This window comes from Onychostoma macrolepis, chromosome 04 (genome assembly GCF_012432095.1).
Source record: "Onychostoma macrolepis isolate SWU-2019 chromosome 04, ASM1243209v1, whole genome shotgun sequence".
Lineage (NCBI taxonomy): Eukaryota > Metazoa > Chordata > Actinopteri > Cypriniformes > Cyprinidae > Onychostoma > Onychostoma macrolepis.
In genome coordinates, this window is record NC_081158.1 from 8,036,867 (window position 1) to 8,057,972 (window position 21,106).

The window sequence follows — 21,106 nt, forward strand, 5'->3', positions numbered from 1 at the left end:
CTACAAAATGGCTGACACCCGATATAGTGCACTATATAGTGGATAGGGAGCGGTTTCAGACACAGCTTTTGTTTATTCTTACCATTTCTTTGCTTGTTTGTTATGGCCGAGTCCCGTAAGCTGGTGCACCATCAAAAGGGGCTCGAGCGGAAACTTCGGACGTATATATACAGTTCCAGCCAATGATTGGGCCACAACCATTTGTGTTGCTACTAAGGGGGACTCCAAGGACTGTTTCTCCTCTTTTTGTGTATATATAGGATGTAAAATTATAAAGTGAAGTAATTAGCATTATTTGATGTTTGAAGTGTTTCCTAATGGCCATTATGTGTATGTTTTCTCCTTTTTTTTGTTAATTGGTGCTGGTCACCAATGTATAAGTTTGTTAGCTGTGTCTGTAGTCAGTGAGTCTGTTATATATGCAGCAGAATATTTCTTACATGCTCACAGCAGCATGTTGTGGATGTATTGGCAGTAACAAGTCTCTGTACTTGCTCTGCCACAGCAGCAGCAGCAGCAGCAGCAGCAGCATAGCAGATCTATTCTGCCAAGACCAAATACCTTAAAGGGCACCTATTATGCCCCTTTTTAAAAGATGTAGTTTTGGTCTTGGGTGTGCCCAGAATGTGTCTGTGAAGTTTTAGTCCAAAATACACAACAGATCATTTATTATAACAGCTGGAAAATGTCATTTTTGGGGTGTGTCATCGGCACGGATCAATTGACAGAACTGCGTGACCGTGCTACCAAGCGAATCTCACGCTACGAACGGCGAAAACTAATCTCACAAGCACAGCACTGATCAGTTAAAAAATACTTATTGTATGCACACAAATACGGTTAAAACACTAAGCACTATAACAACATGACATTCACAAAGTCTGGAGTCTGGAGTGCTACACGTATTTAGGTAGATTTTGAGGCACATTACCTTGAAAAATTAAAGTAACCCACAGCATCCTCAGCATTCTAGTCAGGGAGAAAATGATGACTCTTATGTTCAGTCTTACATCCAAACACAGAGCACCGGGATTGCTTGCGAGACATTGTTGACGTTACAGCTGCTCGAACGCGGAGAAAACAGACAACAGTGTGCAACCGTTGAGGGAAGTGTAGGGTTTGATTAGATAAATATAATTTAATTTAGCTCAAAGGGAATCATTTATGATTTTATAGGGAATTTGAACAGAATCACTGTTTTGCGGCTGATCACTGAGTCGGCAGCGATTCACTGAACGAGCCGTATAACATTAATTCTGCACTGGATATTAAAATTCAAAATATAGTGAAAACACTATTAATAAGCACAGTAACAAGATCGACAGATTAAGACATTAACTTGTAAGCACAAAACACAAGATACTTATCTTTTAAATATAAATACGACTTTATTTATATAAACCTAAGACATAAACTAATCTAACATGAACACACGCATTCACACATTCACACGTTGCAGAAAGAGAGAAAGGATGAGTTTAGAGAATGAGAAAGTGAAATCCCAAGTTTATAGCAATATGTGCTATTGCAAAGACCTGAACAAACCATCAATCACTTAATTAACCCTCTGGGGTCGACAAACGCGTATACGCGTTTTGAGGCAGATTTTCCTGATAAGGCCGAAATGAGCTTGAATTACTCTGCCATTTTTGATCGTACAAATAAAAGCAATACACCATTCGAATCTGTAAGGGGTCTACTTTTATTTGTATACACTCATAATAACAACTAAACTTTGTGCTTCTGAAGAATAAAGAAAACAAACAGGGTGCGCTCTCTGTCTTCTCCGTCTCCGCGAACTGTTTTTAGAAACGCGTCACTAAAATGAACTGTAACTCAGCAAATACTTCACACAGAGACATGAGAGTTATATCTATAGAAAGCTTGAAGTGTCTACTTTGACATGAAGCAAGTCTTATCGAAAACAAACATTCTGTGATGAAGTAATCCGTATGAAACCAACACGATGTTCAATCTGTCCCGTCTGACTCATTATCTCTAATGTGACCGCGGCTCGCGCTGTTCATATGTAAATAGCCACGTGGTAAGTGCGCACGTGCAAACGCCCAACACAAACAAAGAGTGAGGAGATTCATCGCGGCTACTGTTCGTTTCTGGAAGACACGCCGAGTAAAAGCAGGATTTCCCTCGAAAGAAGAACACGATTTCATCCAGCAGAGGAGATGAGTAAGTAATGTTTCTTTTTTACATTAGTTACCGTTTTATTGTGATGTAAACTTGAATGGATTTACTAACAGTTAGCTGGGTTTTCCCCCAAACGACAACATGATGAATGCTACGCGTCTAAGAATGTTTAGACCATGTTTATTATTAATACTGTTCACAAATAGATTTTAATAGCGTGCTAAACAATAATAATTAGTTTCTCAGATATAAAATATCATTTTTTATAGTACAAAGTACATCCTTTTATTGTACAAAGCATGCTTGAGTCTGTGGCTACAGAATCATATCATAGGCTACTATAAAATCATACATACTAGACTATATGACTACAAAATCATAGTTGGGTTTTTCCCAAACTATAATTCCTGACTACAATGTTTGAAATCGTGTAAAATATTTTGAATATGATAGGCAGTTCATTGTATTTAAATTTCTTACAGCGCTATGATGTTTTCATGCTCTATATAAAACAATAAAAGTAATATGAGTGTACACTGTAACATGATGAATGCTACGAGTCTAAGTATGTTTAGTACATGTTTATTATTAATAGCCTACTCTGTTCAGAAATAGATTTTATTAACGTGCTAAACAATAATAATTAGTTTCTCAGATATAAGATTTCTTTCTCTTTTTTATGATAGTGATATATATGATATTTATGATATATATACAGATGTTCCTGATATTAACATGCTCACAAATGTTTTTTTGTTTGTATTTTATTGAATCAGATACCAGCACCAGATGTATCCTGATGTCTCTTCAAACTGGTTTCCTCAGAGCGCTGTACCAACATGAGATGTTCAACTACACTGATATTCTATGTTAAAACAAGCTCCTTCTCTACTGATTATGTTTTTTTCTTCTTGAATCCATGGAAAGAAGTAGAAACACTTAAATAACACACGTAAATATCAGGTATAATTTACTTGTTTCACTTGTTGAACAGAATCTGTTGCAGGAATGACTCAAAATCTGTTCACATCTCTGTGGTTAGATCAGTGTGCACAATAATGTGTCTTTGACCTTCATTATGTATGTTTTGATTATACTGTGTTGTAAATAAAATACAAATCATTTAAAAAACCCTTTTTTTTCAATCTCCTCACATTCTCTCTTACCTGCCTCACAGTCACAGTCACACTGATGGGCCATTAGGGGCCCATAGGGGAGGGCCCTTTGTCTCTCAGGTGAAACTCACTTAATATTCATGGCCATTGCCACTCCCTCGCATATAGACCCTCGATGACAAAACATGTCTTGAAAATTTTAAATCAATATATTGTTTTCTGTGAATGAGTAAGCAGAATGATTTTCACATAATTTTGAAGTAAATATTCTAGCCTACAAGACTGATTACTCAAAAGTCTTGTTCAGGACTATTTAGTGTGGGTTTTATGGCCTTATTTCAGCTACATTTTTTTTCCCAAAACTTACAAACCACGCATAATATTTTTTTTCTAAAAAATGCAAACATGTACATCCATCTTGGTCACATATTATTGTAGCACAGTTTGTGCTGAATACAAAAAAAAGTACATGTTGGTCAATAGTATGTTTTAAGTAGCTGAAATAAGCACAAATATCAGGGCATGTCAAAACATCTCAAGGGCCCCAAAATGACCTCGGACCCCAGAGGGTTAACCCTCGCGTTGAGTTTCTCAATGAGGCTAAATTTTATATTAAATGCACCAGTTCAGTTAGAATCTGGAGTTGTTTTACTTGCGTTGCCTTTATGTTACAGGGATTCCCTTCTGTCATCGTCGTTACAGGAAAGGGGTTTTCCCGAGTTGGTGATTGGCTGGAAGTTCAGTAGTCTTTGAAGTGATGTCTTGGGAAGCCAATGGTTGGGCGTTGGCTGAGTATGGTCTTGGAGTCCGTTGCTGGTTGAAGTTTGAAGCGGGTCCAGTCGGCACTGGACTTTGCGGCAAACTTAACCCTCTGGGGTCGACAAACGCATATATGCGTTTTGAGGCAGATTTTCCTGATAAGGCCAAAATAAACTTGAATTACTCTGCCATTTTTGATCGTACAGATAAGAGCAATACACCATTCGAATCTGTAAGGGGTCTACTTTTATTTGTATACACTCATAATAAAAACTAAACTTTGTGCTTTTGAAGAATAAAGAAAACAAACAGGGTGCGCTCTCTGTCTTCTCCGTCTCCGCGAACTGCTTTTTGAAACACTTCACTAAAATGAGCTGTAACTCAGCAAATACTTCACACAGAGACATGAGAAATATATCTATAGAAAGCTTGACATGTCTACTGTTAAATGAAGTAAGTCTTACCGAAAACAAATATTCTGTGATAAAGTAATCCGTATGAAACCAAGGACATGTTCAGTTTTTCCGTCTGGTCTCATTATCTCTAATTAGGTCACGCCCACGCGCCGCTCGCGCTATTGTTATTACAAACCTCCACGCGAGCCACGCGGCATGTAAACGCCCACACCACCGTAAACAAAGCAGCAACGCGTTCATCTCGGATACTTTTCAGTTTTGGAAGAACACGCTGTGAGGAATAAGCCTTGTATATACCTCAGAAACGCGCTGAGAGGAAAAAAGAGTTGTATTTACCGCCAGAAGACGCGCTGAGAGGAAAAAGCTTTTGTTTACTTCACAAACAGAGCGCGAGCGCACCTGGAGCCGGAGGAGGAGGAGATACTTTATACCGAGTAAGTAATGTTTCTTATTGGCATTCGATCATGTGTTGTTGTGACAACGTTTAACGCATTTACTGGTGAACTTGTCCCAAACTATAACTCCAGAATAAAATGTGTAAAATCGAGTGCAACATTTTGAAATATGATAGGCAACCTTTCATTGCATTTAAATGTTGCACGACGTGAGGATAGTTATATGTTCTATGCTTTATTTATTTTGAATAGTACAAATATGTAGGCCTATATATTATAATAAATATAATGTACTGTTTTTGCTGTACTTTGGATCAAATAAATGCAGGCTTGGTGAGCTGAAGACACTTCTTACTGTTACTGTTCTACACAAATCTTACTGTTTAAATAATTTGACTGGTAGTGTATGTATTGTCACCATGTTTGCTTTGTCTTTGTCGGTTCATTGTGTTGCTCACGTCTGTCTTGTTTTCTCATGCAGTTTCTGCTGTCTCCTGTTTTCCTGGATTCCAGTTTCCTGCCACTGTTTTGGATATTTTGGATATTGCACCCACGATGTCTTGACTCTTCTGTTGTTTGTTTGTTTGTTTGTTTGTTCCTAATAAACTGTTTAACTGCACTCACAAGTGAATCTCAAGTTATTTTATGTGATAGTCATATGTATACACATTTCTTTTTTCCTCAGATTCTTTCTTGTAACTCTTCTCTCTCAGTGACACACCTGACTCAATGGCTCATTATGGAGCTCATTATGCGGGCCTTTGTCTTCTCAGGTGTGAGTCACGCCCTCTCGCATAGAGCCTTTCCACTCAAAAAGTGACTTAGAAAATTTAAATCAATATATTGTTTTTTTCTGAATGAGTGAGTTAGATTATTTTCAGATCATTTTGAAGCAAATATTCTAGGCTACAAGATCCAGTTCTCAAAAGTCTTGTGAACAAATGTTCTGAATGTGTTTTATGGCCTTATTTCAGTGACTTCAAAATTTTAGTTTTTCACTAGCCACGCATAAACGTTTCTTTCTCAAAAACAAAATAATGTACATAAATGCTGCTAACATATTATTGTAGCCCAGTTTGTGCTGTTTACAGTGATATAAGACTTTAGCCATTTATATGTTTATAAGCAACTGAAAAAAGCACAAATGTCAGGGCATGTCAAAACTTCTCCAGGCCCCCAAAACACCCTTAGACCCCAGAGGGTTAACTTTTGAACACGAGACTCAACAGAAAGAAAAGAAACTGAAGTAAAAGAATAAAATGAGTAACGAGACTAGGTGGTTTTTCTTCTCATCGTGGTGTTAAGTAGCAACTGGCCTGTAGGCCAGAGCACGCTCAAAGAGCGCTAAAACAGCGTCAAAACGCAGTGGCGAGAAGAAGGGAGAAGGACGAGAGAGGGAAGAGCTGATGGTGTCCTGAGTTCTTAAACTCGGCTTCTGGACACATCCCATCTGGTGTCTTGACAAATTAGATAGGCTATTATCTTAGCTAGGGTTGTTCCTTCCATCATAAATCAGCATGTTATCAGTCACATGGTCTGAATTTTACACACTCTTGCAAAGTATAATTTTGGATGTGATTTCTATAACCAGAATATGATACATTTGACAAAGAATCAGTTGGAAGTTTCAAGCTAGAAATGTCAAACTCATACATACCAAACACGACTAACCTTAAAGTCATTCAATAGTTATTAGAAAGACATACATAATATGTGCTTAAAACATGATAGTCTAATGTGTGGTTACATACATAATATAGTGTTATGTCTAGCAATGTCCTTTTAGGATGGTTTTATGTGCATATGAAAAAGAAAGTATCTGTATAGTTCTGTGGAGACCAAAAGACATGTTCTTTGGACAGAGGAATTTCAGTCTGGTTCTTTGTCTTCTATGTGTGGGGGAAAAGTCAATCTAAAGAAGCTTGTGATTTCTCTTGTGGAACACATGTGATGGCCATCTCTTTGACCATTAATCTTGATTATTTGTCCCAAATTTGACATTCTCCTTCCGGCATTGTACTTATCAATAAGTGTTCTTTTGTCTTAATGTTGCAAGCTGTTCTGTGAAAGAGGCTTGTTGGTAAGGCTTGCTCCAGAAGTCAGAGATATGAATCTTTACGACGTTGTCCTGTTCTCCTGGAATTTCAACTCCTCATGTTTCAATGTTCTGATCGAATCTTAGTTTTGTCTGACTCGTTCTGATGCTACAGAAGAAACTATACCAATGCAGGGCTATCAATCAACCCCCCTGGCCCGGCCTTATTCATTGTGACGTCAAACTGCTTAGAGAATCAAAACGGCAGGCTTGGTGAGACTGATTTGGTTTACAGGGGATTAAAAAATGAGGAGTGGGTGGATTTTTATCATTGTAGGGTGGTTGTGTTCACACACTGCCAGCACACATTTATGTCCAAACACAATGTAAAAGTGGATATTGCATAATAGGTGACCTATTTAGACTACGCCTACATTATCCGTAATTCTTCAGGATAGCATAAAATTATTAAACAAACAATGGTAAATTATAAAACTAAATAAACATTTATTCAAATAATTCACCAGTTTATGCATGCATGTAATCAGATATTGTACAATATGCTTATTTTGGTTTTGTCTGAGGGAGGGCTCTGAGCTTGGAATTAGGCCCAGAGGTAATGGCGTGGTGGATCGTCATTAAGAAGCAAACAAACACAATGTATATAAAAATTAGGGGCAACTTATGACATTGTCACAGCTGGCGTACAAATGTTTCTGTTAACTTTACCTTTGTTTTACTTTTGTAATTGTAACTACAGAAAATAACAGCTACCAGGCAAATGTGTTAGTGATGTCTGACTGCCAAACTAATGTCATGTGGACTGTTGCTGTGTGTTTGTAGATTGTCTGGCTGTATGGTGACAGAAGAAGGCTTCAGTTATGTGTCTTCAGCTCTGAGTTCAAACCCCTCACACTTGAGAGAGCTGGATCTGAGCTATAATCAACCAGGAGATTCAGGAGTCAAACTGCTCTCTGAAAAACTGGAGGACCCAAACTGCTCACTGGACAAACTCAAGTATGTCAAGCAGGAACAGTTTTTAGGTTTTATTATTTCAACAAAATGTCTCTGTATAAAAATGACACATTTGAAGCCATGGTTTGATAAATTTTCAGTACAGCAGGGAGCAAACTTTTTTATTATATAAACATTAATTTTTTTATTGAACAGTAGTTTACTGATTGTGACGAATGTGTGAATTGAGTGATTACATGAGACATAATATGTTCATTCATGCTATAACTAGTAGTAAAGAAGAAGGGATGATCATGTTCACTCGTGCTCTGTGTTGTCATTTATATCACCTGAAACAACAACATAAAAACTGGACTTGTTTAAGAGCTGTATGTGTGCAAAACAAAAAAAAACAGAGGTAATAGTTCTGAAAAAAAAAAAAAAACATTAGACAACCAAACAAAGTAACATAATTTATGAATAAATGACTCAGCTACTCACTCTTAAAGACTTTACTTTTTCCTTACTGGGTAAATCAGCATGAGTGTATCTCTTGAATGAATGATTCAAAGACAAATACATTTTAACAGTCACTTGTTGCCACCTACTGGCATTACAACGTAATTGAAACAATCTTTATTGGAAGTGTCAAATTACTTTTAAAAATGGCATTTACTATATTTTGTTAGCAACAATACACATCAGCAGGGTGCAATTTGTGAAGACATTTTTTAGAAAATAAATGAATAAACCACAGTGACTATGAAGGCTGTTTTTGGAATCTGATACAGTAACATTTATTGAATCACTTTTTTTTATTGAATTCTTATTTAATCTTGAAAAGTTTTGAATCAGATAGATTAGATAGCTTTGATATTTGATCACAGTTTATGATAATACTCAGTTACACTGACAGTTACATTAACTCCTTAATTTCTGTCAGGAATGCAAAATTATTCTGTAGTTATTGATATTCAGAATATTGAGACACCTGTACATATTCACTCATGTTTGCTCCTGTTTATTTCTGATCACAGGGCTCCGCTACATAATATCAATTGTGTAAAATATCAATTGGGCTTTTAGTCTAAAAGTGTGCATATTTGGAGAAAGATTGATGTATTAACGTTTACTTCATATTTCTTTAGATAAAATAATTTATTTTCATGTTCCATTAATTATGCAATCTGATAAAAAGTGGCTTGAATCACTTGATCCACTCCAACCGTCTACCTCTTACTTAAGGCACTGATGACTCGCAGAAAGATGATTCTTTCATCAAAACATTGTTTGTACACAACTCCCACCTTCCGGTAATGGTAAACTTCCGTGTTCTGTCTCTGAATATAACTACCACAGATGAAATATGAAGCCTATATATATACACAATTACAATAGTATTTGGTTTATTTTTATAAGAATAAAGTATTTTTACATGAAAAATTATAAAGTGATGTAGTTAAAAGCTACAAATATACAATAATTTCCAATAATCTCTATGGATATTTTTTTAAATTTGGCTTTTAGTGAGAAGTAAAATTGTTTGTTTTATTAATATTTAATTTTCATAGAAGATAAATTATTCAAAATATAAAACATTTGTGCATTTCTAAAACCCATCTGGTTAGCAGGGGCGTGTCTAAAGGGGTGGCACAGGCCTCCCACAAAATATGCTTGGCCCCCCCATTGTGCCCCCCCCCCCCCAACAGTGCAGACTGATCAGATTATAACATCTGCAGTGTGTGAGCAATTTGGGTGCATTTAAAATCTAACACGCTGATGTCATGTGCTAATCGGCAGTGTAGCGCCGCTTGAAGTAGAACACACCTACTCACCGTCTCGTTCACTGGGAATTATTTCCCATATATTTACGACGCCATTGGATTAGAGTGCTGTCAATTTCACAGCTCAAACAGGAGAAGCACGATTTTGCAGACTGCAGACCTCGTCTCTGTTCATTGTAAGTATTAAATATATATATATATATATATGTTAATGTACAGTATTGTTCAAAATAATAGCAGTACAATGTGACTAACCAGAATAATCAAGGTTTTCAGTATATTTTTTATTGCTAAATGGCAAACAAGTTACCAGTAGGTGCAGTAGATTCTCAGAAAACAAACAAGACCCAGCATTCATGATATGGACCCTCTTAAGGCTGTGCAATTGGGGAATTAGTTGAAAGGGGTGTGTTAAAAAAAATAGCAGTGTGGCATTCAATCACTGAGGTCATCAATTTTGTGAAGAAACAGGTGTGAATCAGGTGGCCCCTATTTAAGGATGAAGCCAGCACTTGCTAAACATGCATTTGAAAGCCTGAGGAAAATGGGTCGTTCAACACATTGTTCAGAAGAACAGCGTACTTTGATTAAAAAGTTGATTGGAGAGGGAAAACCTATAAAGAGGTGCAAAACTTATAGGCTGTTCAGCTAAAATGATCTCCAATGCCTTAAAATGGAGAGCAAAACCAGAGAAACGTGGAAGGAAACGGAAGACAACCATCAAAATGGATCGAAGAATAACCAGAATGGCAAAGGCTCAGCCAATGATCACCTCCAGGATGATCAAAGACAGTCTGGAGTTACCTGTAAGTACTGTGACAGTTAGAAGACGTCTGTGTGAAGCTAATCTATTTTCAAGAATCCCCATAAAGTCCCTCTGTTAAAAAAGGCATGTGCAGAAGAGGTTACAATTTGCCAAAGAACACATCAACTGGCCTAAAGAGAAATGGAGGAACATTTTGTGGACTGATGAGAGTAAAATTGTTCTTTTTGGGTCCAAGGGCAACAGGCAGTTTGTGAGACGACCCCCAAACTCTGAATTCAAGCCACAGTACACAGTGAAGCATGGTGGTGCAAGCATCATGATATGGGCATGTTTCTCCTACTATGGTGTTGGGCCTATTTATCGCATACCAGGGATCATGGATCAGTTTGCATATGTTAAAATACTTGAAGAGGTCATGTTGCCCTATGCTGAAGAGGACATGCCCTTGAAATGGTTGTTTCAACAAGACAATGACCCCAAACACACTAGTAAACGAGCAAAGTCTTGGTTCCAAACCAACAAAATTAATGTTATGGAGTGGCCAGCCCAATCTCGGACCTTAATCCAATCGAGAACTTGTGGGGTGATATCAAAATGCTGTTTCTGAAGCAAAACCAAGAAATGTGAATGAATTGTGGAATGTTGTTAAAGAATCATGGAGTGGAATAACAGCTGAGAGGTGCCACAAGTTGGTTGACTCCATGCCACACAGATGTGAAGCAGTTTTAAAAACTGTGGTCATACAACTAAATATTACTTTAGTGATTCACAGGATTGCTAAATCCTAGAAACAAAAACGTTTGTACAAAATAGTTTTGAGTTTGTACAGTCAAAGGCAGACACTGCTATTTTTTTGAACACACCCCTTTCAACTAATTGCCCAATTGCACAGCCTTAAGAGCGTGCATATCATGAATGCTGGGTCTTGTTTGTTTTCTGAGAATCTACTGCACCTACTGGTAACTTGTTTGCCACGTAGCAATAAAAAATATACTAAAAACCTTGATTATTCTGGTTAGTCACATTGTACTGCTATTATTTTGAACAATACTGTATGTTGAAAGCTCCTTAGAGTTTGTGCTTAGTTTTGTTATTCAGCCGTGATGCACCATCGCCGAATAGATCGTTAAAATAGATCGTTATGTTACATTTCTTCCTGTTGTTTGTTGTCTGCAGTAACGTGGTAAATGCTAAAATGTGGGGTTTTAATAATGTTAGCATTCTGACACTTGGATTTTTAAGATGTAGAATAGTAAACACCTGTTTGTATTGAATAAACAAACGTTTTTGCGTGGTAGTCTTTCATTTGCAATGTCCAAGAACAGCTTCACATTTAAAACCCGAATTCCGGAAATGTTGGGAAGTTTTTTTAAATTTGAATAAAATTAAAACTAAAAGAATTTCAAATCACATGAGCCAATATTTTATTCACAATAGAACATAGATAACATAACATAATGTTTAAACTGATCAATTTGACAATTTTATGCACAAAATGTCCTGCTGAAATACACAAGGCCTTCCCTGAAATAGATGTCGTCTGGAGGGGAGCATATGTTGCTCTAAAACCTTTATATACCTTTTAGCATTCATAGTGCCTTCCAAAACATACAAGCTGCCCATACCATATGCACTTATGCTCACCCATATCATCAGAGATACTGACTTTTGAACTGAACGCTGATAACACGCTGGGAGGTCTCCCTCCTCTTTAGCCTGGAGGACATGGTCTCCGTGATTTCCAACAAGAATGTCAAATTTGGACTCGTCTGACCATAGAACACTTTTCCACTTTGAAACAGTCCATTTTAAATGAGCCTTGGCCCACAGGACATGACAGCGCTTCTGGACCATGTACACATATGGCTTCCTTTTTGCATGATAGAGCTTTAGTTGGCATCTGCAAATGACAGGGCGGATTGTGTTTACCAACAGTGGTTTCTGGAAGTATTCCTGGGCCCATTTAGTAATGTCAATGACAGAATCATGCCGATGAGTGATGCAGTGTCTTCTGAGGGCCCGAAGACATCCAACAAAGGTCTTCGGCCTTGTCCCTTACGCACAGAGATTTCTCCAGTTTCTCTGAATCTTTTGATGATGTTATGCACTGTCAATGATGACATTTGCAAAGCCTTTGCAATTTGACGTTGAGGAACGTTGTTTTTAAAGTATTACACAATCTTTTTATGCACTCTTTCACAGATTGGAGGACCTCTGCCACTCTTAAGACTCTAAGATCCCTTTTATAGCTAATCGTGTTACAGACCTAATGTCAATTAACTTAATTAGTAGCTAGATGTTCTCCCAGCTGAATCTTTTCAAAATTTCTTCAAGAAGAAACCATGTCAAAGACAGGCAGATGCAGTACAGTGCAGTGCAGGTCAGAGCCAATCCAAAAGGCAGGGCCAAGTTGGCCAGCAAATTAGCAGCCCTGAACTTGGCAGCACAGGTAAGAGCCAGCCAGAGAGGGCCAGTGAGGACTACACCAGCAGCCATCTATCTGCAGCAACAGAACATGAGCAATTTTTGGACAATAAAAGAAGTTGAGAACAATTATTGTCTGTTCAGTGGTTTTTATTTATAAAAAGAGAGATGCGTTATCCAGGCAGTTGTGCAGTGCCATTTTTATGTCATCCCACTTGTGTTGGGGCACATGACTTTTCCCATGGGCCCCCCCTGACTGGTTCTTGGCCCCCTTTGTGCCACCCCATTAAAAAAATCCTAGAATCGCCCCTGCTGGTTAGATACAAAAGTGGAAAACTTTACTAAATGTTATGTATGGGAAGAGCCTTTACCATTCAGTGCTGTGATGTGTCTCTGAGACGTTATTCCCTAAAGTTATTACTTATATTACCGATACCTTATTACCTATAAAGTTATAGGTAAAAAATAACAATAAAAGTGAAACCATATTTTTACAGTGAGTCATTTCATAATAAAGTTATAATATCAAGATAAAAAAAGAAGAAAAAAAGATCTCGTTAACAATATTGCTCAAAACTGATATAAATGCTTACCTTTATTACAACCAAATGAAGATGCTGAATGAACGTCTGATTGTTATCTGGGTAATCACCATAATGCTGAGTTCAAACTAAACATTTTCAACTAGATAAAGTTCAAAGAAAAGTATGATGTTGGCTTCACAACGCCTTGTCTAAAAGTTTAGTAAGTTAAAAAATAGCTTTCCAAATTTTGGCATGTTTTAGCACAGTGGTTCCCAAACACATTCCTGTAGCACCTCCAAACCTGCACATCTAGCATGCCTTCTTAATCAAACACCACTGTTTCAACTCATAAGCTCATTAGTAGAGATTGCAAAGTCTGGAATGGGTGTGTCAGACAAAGCAGATTATGTTAAATGTGCAGTGTTGGAGGGCTCCAGGAACGCAATTGGCCCTTCGTAGGGAGTTTTAATGACAGGCAATCTGACCAATCATAATGCAGAATCTGCCATTTTTGTCCAACAAACAAACCAGACAAGAGAGTAGATTACTGTCCATGGACTTGAACTTGAGAAATGGTGCATATTGACATCTTTCCACAGTTGAAATAAAATACCTTCAGATGTTCATTCATGGTTATTTTGTGCTCTAACTAGTACAAAGGAAGAAATGATCGGTTTACATGGTGCTACAGCGATTTGTCACAACACATTAATGAGCCACAAAACAGTATTTATTGTTAGAATTTATTACAAAATTTTACAGCTGAGACTGTTTCATACCTAAAGTAACCTGTTCTGTCTTTTCTGTCGGCGTGTTGTCAGTGTCCTCATTGCTCGACAATGTATTTTTCACTGCGTGAGAACATGATGTGTGGTGTGAGAGGGGCTTGTCGGACATAGCAATAGTAACTAAGAAGGGGGGGGGGTCTTTGCAAAGGGTCAAATGAGAACCACTGCTTTAGCACATTGCTGTAATTTAAAATGTTCTAGCCTGTTTTAGCAAATTGATAGTTTGTTTCTGTATTGACAGAATGCGTTGCAATATAGTACCGCATTGTTTGATGCATAGGCTACATCCAAAAAAGATTGCTTTTTTTTTCGCCCATGACATTATTTCATATTGATTGACTTCCAATGATCATGAAAACAAGATAAAGTCATAATTGTGTTTGGTTACCTAGATAGTACATTTACATCTGCAAGATGTCTGTTAAAGACCACTTCATTTGAAAGCATCTGCTGTGTACAAACATCTGATAAATGTCTTTAAGATTTTCTAAACATCTCTTTGATGTCTGACAGGAAATGTCTTAAGAGACATATTGCAGATGGGCAAACACTTTAAAAAAATGTCTTCCAGATGTAAACATGTACATCAAATAGATGTCCCTGAGATGTACGTGTGCTATCAGTGAACTGATTGAATGTGATTGTGTTTTTGTATTTTATAGTGTGGATCATGGAGGAGAATCCAGGATTATAGCAGGACTAAAGAAATGTACATCCACACACACAACACATTTGTAAAGCTATCTTTGTGGGGACCTGCCATAGTTTTTTATACTGACCTGACAATATTTTTTCTATCCACTAAACCTAACCTTAACAGAAACTTTTTTGCAGTTTTATATTTTCAGACAAACTTCCATCAGTATTTTTTTTATATTTTCCCCTAGTGGTGTTTTTTCCCCAGGTTTTACTGTTTTTAAATATCAGGTTTTACTGTCCTTGTGGGGACATTTGGATAAATCTGTACACACAAATGTCTCTGTTCTTGTGTTCAGATGCCTGTTTTCTCACACTGGATCCAAACACAGCAAACAAGCGTCTCGTTCTGTCTGAGGAGAACAGAGAGGTGACAAATGTGGAAAAGAAACAGTCGTATCCCGATCATCCAGAGAGATTTGGTCGTGCGTATCAGGTGTTGTGTAGAGAGAGTGTGTGTGGACGCTGTTACTGGGAGGTTGAGTGGAGTGGAGATGATATTGTGCTAATATCAGTGTCATATAAGAGCATCAGCAGGAAAGGATGGGATGATGAGTGTGTGTTTGGACGTAATGATCTGTCCTGGAGTTTGATCTGTTCTCTCTTAGGTTACTCATTCAGACACAACAAGATACAGAATGATCTCCCTGTAAAGTCCATCAGCAGGAAAATAGGAGTGTATGTGGATCACAGTGCAGGAACACTGTCCTTCTACAGTGTCTCTGACACAATGAGCCTCATCCACACAGAACAGACCACATTCACTCAGCCGCTCTATCCTGGGTTTAGTGTTTATAAGGGATCAGTAGCACTGTGTTGATGAATCAGAATAGAATGCCTTTGGCCCTGCACCCATGTTTGACTATGTATTCTGATATGCCCATGTGTTGTCCAATGCCTGTTCTACCCATAATATTTTGAGCTGCATGATAAATCAGCAACAGTGAGATGTTATAAATTCTCTTCTCTTCATTGAATTAATACTGCAGCTGTGTCACTGAAATAACATGTCAGAATAAACATGTCTAATAAATCCTCATATAGTCAGTAAGTATAGTGTGTATGTGTGTGTCATGTGTATCTGTGCTTTTCTCTATTTGTGTTGATGGAAATACTGTCATTTAGCTTTATTACAGTGTCACAAATAATTTGTTATTATTACCATAAAAATTACATTTTAATTTTTAAAGCACTTTTCATAAACTTGTCTTTTTAAAGAACATAAAAAAAATAATTGAATGCAAATAATAAAACAATGACGAATCAACCTCTTATTTTAATTCATGTTGAATATTTAAAATGTTACTGACTGTAATGTATCATTACCTGCACTGTGAAATATAATCAATACCTCAAAAGACCAAAATGACCTTTATCGGAATTTCTGGGTATTATAATCAAGAGGGGAAAAAATCAGAATAATCATAATGAGCTTTATTTTCATATGTTTACACATGTGTAGCAGTTGTTCCTCTGCGTTGTGTTGATTTTTGTGTTGTTAATAAAGAAATTTTCACACGAAGCTGGTTTTTGTCACAGGTGATTTAATTTCAGTACCTGAATAGTAAAACACATAAACACACAGCTACTGCTCTCAGCGATGCTTGCTCTGCATTGCCTCTCTCCTCTAATGTCATGGCCAGAAAGAGAGGACACAATTCACAAAACATTTACATTATATGTAATAATATTAATAGTATAAACAATAATATTAGGGACTGAGTCATTGAGTGACACACTGTGCCTCATCAGACTTAACCCAAATCCTTCAATTTATTGTACAACCACAATTATCCGCTGCATTTGCAAAAATCTTCCCTCAACTATAAAACTATTCTATATATAAAAACGATAATCAAGAGGAGAATTTTTTTTTTGCAAAAATCAGCTAAACCTAACAAATAATCCACTAATCCATTAATTTTGGGTTGGGTTTTTCATTGGTCTAAACAGATTCTGATGGTAATACCTGCCTTGTGGAGCCTCTTGTCACAACGGAACCCAAGGCAGTTGTAAGCAGCCTATCAAAAGACCAGAAATTATGCCAACTAGTATTATAAAGTGTGCTAAACCCAATGCTCATCTTCACAGGACAACAGTTTCTGCTGCCACAGAGAGACCTACAAAGGTAACGTTACTGTTATGTTTCTACACATCACAAAATCTACACATTCACATTTCTTCACATTTTTATGTGAAATAGCCTATAGAGTGTAAGAAGTTTCAGAAGAAGTACGCCCCAGGGCATTCACCAACTTGTAGGAGGATGTGGGGCGTGATAGTTTAATTTGTCCCAAGGCCATCTTGTCAAGCACAAGACTCAGGGCCAATTCAACTATCACTGGAGTAATGGATATGGGAAGGGAATGTTCAGCGATGACACCAAGTACCATAACATAGTAAATTACACCTGAACAATTTAAAGGGTTAGTTCACCCAAAAATGAAAATTCTGTCATTAATTACTCATCCTCATGTCGTTCCAAACCTGCAAGACCGTTCATCTTCAGAACACAAGTTAAGATATTTTTGATTAAATCTGAAAGCTCTCAGAGCTTCCATAGACAGCAAGGATATTACCACGATCAATGTACAGAAACGTAGCAAGGACATCTGTAAAATAGTCCATGTCACATCAGGGGTTCAACCATAGTTATATGAAGCTACGAGAATACTTTTTGTGCACTAAGGAAACAATAATAACATAATTTATTCAGCAATTCTTCTCCCCGAGTTAGCATCTTTCGCCATTTTGGAGAGTACCCCAGAACGTAATCAACGCAATCAGTGCTGTTTACATTCAGTAGCACGCTTATGCTGAATGTAAACAATGCTGATTACGTTCGAAAGAAAAACAATATTATTCATTACATTTTTTAACTATTTTAAACAGGAAAAAAATACACCCCACATACCTTTTTTATCTGGAAGAAAGAAGCTCCAGTGAAGTACAGGGAAGCAGATAGCTGAAGGTTGCCAACAGGGGTGCTGCAAACACTGGTTTGGCTCTTCCACCGTCTAAAGTACTCACAGTGCAGGCAAAGTTGATCAATGGTCACAAAAGTCCCATTGCTACGAGGCTGAATATCACAGGGTCTTGTCTTCCACTGTCTAAAGTACTCACAGTGCAGACAAAGTTGATCAATGGTCACAAAAGTCCCATTGCTACGAGGCTGAATATCACAGGGTCTTGAATATACTGGACAGCAGGGCTTGACATTAACTTTTTTGCTCACCGGCCACTGTGGCTAGTGGTTTTCCAAATTTACTAGCCACTCAGCATTTTCACTGGCCACAATTTTGTTATTGGGAAATTACATTTTATACGTATACTGCATACAAAAAAAAAATTATTTAAGTTGATTTCCAGGTCATTTTTTACCTATTAAAGGGCATTTTTCCCTAACTGTATTAAATGCATGCATCATAATTCATATCAAATTCTTACAGTTTATTAATAATTTAACTTAATGTAACAAGATAATATAGGGCTGTTACCAATCATATGAAATCAGTATCTACAAAACCGATCTTTCCACTGCAGAAGAAACAGAAGTGACTGAGCGGCATTCAGATACATTTACACAGACAGTTCAATATATAGCACAAATGCATTTACACTGCATGCAAAATTAAAACAACATGATGTGAGCTCTGTGTTTTATTTATTTTTTTAATATACAAATATGAAATGTTGGAAAAAATGCAGATAGGCTACTATAAAAGTAAACCGCCAGTAGGTGGCAGCAAGTGATCTTAATCAATGAGTTATTGAAGCATGCCTTCAAACAATTCGTTCAGACAGCTGATTCATTCAAGAATGAAGCGAGTGCCTGTCCTTGTAAATGGACCACTGAATCATTGACTCAAAATTCAAAAACGCGAATCATTCATTAACGAAACACCGCTGTGTGTTGCTCAGACATGCGCCGCTGTTCTGCTGTGAACTTTGTTTGGAACTACTTTCATTAACCAAATGGAGCAAAAACAGTCAACGTTGACAATATATCCTTTCAATAAATTAAAATTCAAATATTGAACTAAAATGTATATTAACTACTCGTTTGCAATCGTGGTTTTCAGGGAACTTCCTCTCTTGGTCATGTCATGTTAGTTAACTAGGCTGTATGTTATAAATATAAAAACTAAGTTACATTTTTATGTTTCTTCTGTGTGCAGTTGCATTCATTTGTTTTAATTTCTCCACGAGATTCTCTCACAAACAGGCTGCGTGAGCTTCAACTGGCACGACCTTGTTGTTACTGATTATCCATTATCAATACAAGCACTGGTCGTTCACACCTCAGATTTGAGAAAGACTCAAGAAATGGGCGTGTAAATGTGTGGAAAAGTGGGAGTGTAGAGGGTGGGAATAGGGGAGAAAACAACCAATAAAACATAGACCTACAACACACTCATTATACAGACAAATGAATGTTAAAATGTGAGCAGAGAAAGAAAGAAAAACTATCAACAACGGCGATAGGGCCGCCTTGATATATTTAAGAAAATATAATAATGATAATGAACTCAAGAAATCGTATCATTAGAGACTACTAACAATTTATCATGAACAAATCCAATGTTTTGCTAAATTATTATTTGAAATAAATAAGCAGAGATACTGGTCTTCATGAAAAATGAAGAGGAACATTTAAAAGTTCCAATAATATTTTCACGTTTCCCAGCACTACAGTCTCAGAGCAAATAACACACGTCAGTCTAAAACAGAATGAATAAAGAATGCATAGTTACTTTTTGTTTACTCTTCTTTTAAGTTTTCCGTCTATATCTTTGTTTGCTGTGTATCACAATAATCTGTCATGTCATCGTGGTCATGATCAGACGTACCGCTGTATCAGAGCCCTTTTATTTTAAGATGCGCGCATCTTTTATTTAAAGAAGACATATGTGCACATGCTAGTTCATGTTTGGAGCACGAGAGAATATGAAATATGTTCGCTGTAAGACGACCTCATGCATAATACAGCGCAGTGACTGGATGGTAAGAGTTCATTCTCATGAATAATACTCCAGATTAATGGATATACGTCACTTTTTGTGACGTAGGCTCAACTTTTCTTTTTGAACCGGAAGAACGAAATTGCACCAAAAAATAAAAAAAATAACCACTTTTCACTTAATAATAGACATAAGGAGTGATATTATTGTTTTCACTGATGTGCAACCTGTTCATATATGTTAACATATCAAAAAATGTGTTTTAGGGTTTCATGACACTTTAACATGGTAAAGACAAAAACGTTTCGAATAATTTGGATGTTCAGTCACACTGGTGACAGACTGAGTGTCGCAGACTTCTTCAAAAGACACACTTTCGTCACCCTCCACCAATTCAAAGCAATGTTTTTTGGCAGGCCTTTCATCTTTTAAAGGTATATTCTTATGAATATAATTATAATGACACAAGGTATGATTATATAAATAATAGCTTTGCTATGTACCCACAGATGTCCGAGTGGGTCGGTCAGTTTGACAGCCTACAATTTTTAACACGGGACCTGAACACGATGGACTCTGAAAACAATATGCAAGTAAACTAAGTAAAAACACTGCAATTACCGTTTTAAAAAGTAGTTTTTACATGAAATACGTTACTTACGGTTGGCGGCGGCGGCATTGTTGGGTCCAGAATAGTTGGCACAGTCTGATCTTTGAGCAAAAGTGTTCAGCATCATACTGCGATTTGTGCTCAAAACAGTCATTGGTGAATTGTACTGAACACACGCATAAATTAACACTGATGTGACTGGGAAGTTCGTTAAAAATAAAATGAATCAATTTTTCTCTGATGTTGGGATCCTTCGGCAGCATATTCAAACATGTTACTTTACCACAGCCAGGAACGGCACATCTGCGTAGCATCGCAGTCTTATTGTAAACAAGCATAGCTGACAATCAACAGTCATAAAAATATTTTAAATTAAACAATTTAATACTTGATGTACGTAATGGTTTCATATAGTGATAATTATAGTGACTATATTTAGTTGTTGTACCATATATCATATTAATCCTAGAATGTGCTTAAGCAGCATGTATTTATAAAAAATACATACTTTTTAGACCATATAGTGATTTCCACAATCAGACTATAATTGTTCATATTCTGAGTGAAACATTAGGAGCTGTTTGTGTGATTTGCTTCTGCAACTTTCCATTTAGATTCATCTTCACATGGTTCAGGAAATATGTCAGTTAGTTATTGAAAACAAGTAAATCATTGTCATACTGTAGTTGTGCAAAAAGCTGCAAGAAATTTCAAAGATAATCACAGTTCAAATT

At 36.9% G+C, this 21,106-nt stretch overlaps 1 protein-coding gene across 2 annotated transcripts in view; it reads left to right on the top strand.

Moving 5' to 3' along the window:
- The window catches only part of LOC131538706 (NACHT, LRR and PYD domains-containing protein 12-like), a 46,410-nt gene extending 29,835 nt beyond the window's left edge, over positions 1 to 16,575 (top strand). For both annotated transcript variants that reach the window (XM_058772750.1, XM_058772748.1), the window contains exons 12-14: positions 7,709 to 7,882; positions 14,768 to 14,814; positions 15,101 to 16,575. In XM_058772750.1, coding sequence (XP_058628733.1) covers positions 7,709 to 7,882; positions 14,768 to 14,814; positions 15,101 to 15,621 — 742 coding nt within the window. In that variant the 3' untranslated portion in view covers positions 15,622 to 16,575. The remainder of the gene's footprint in view (positions 1 to 7,708; positions 7,883 to 14,767; positions 14,815 to 15,100) is intronic.
- The last annotated feature ends 4,531 nt before the right edge of the window (positions 16,576 to 21,106 follow it).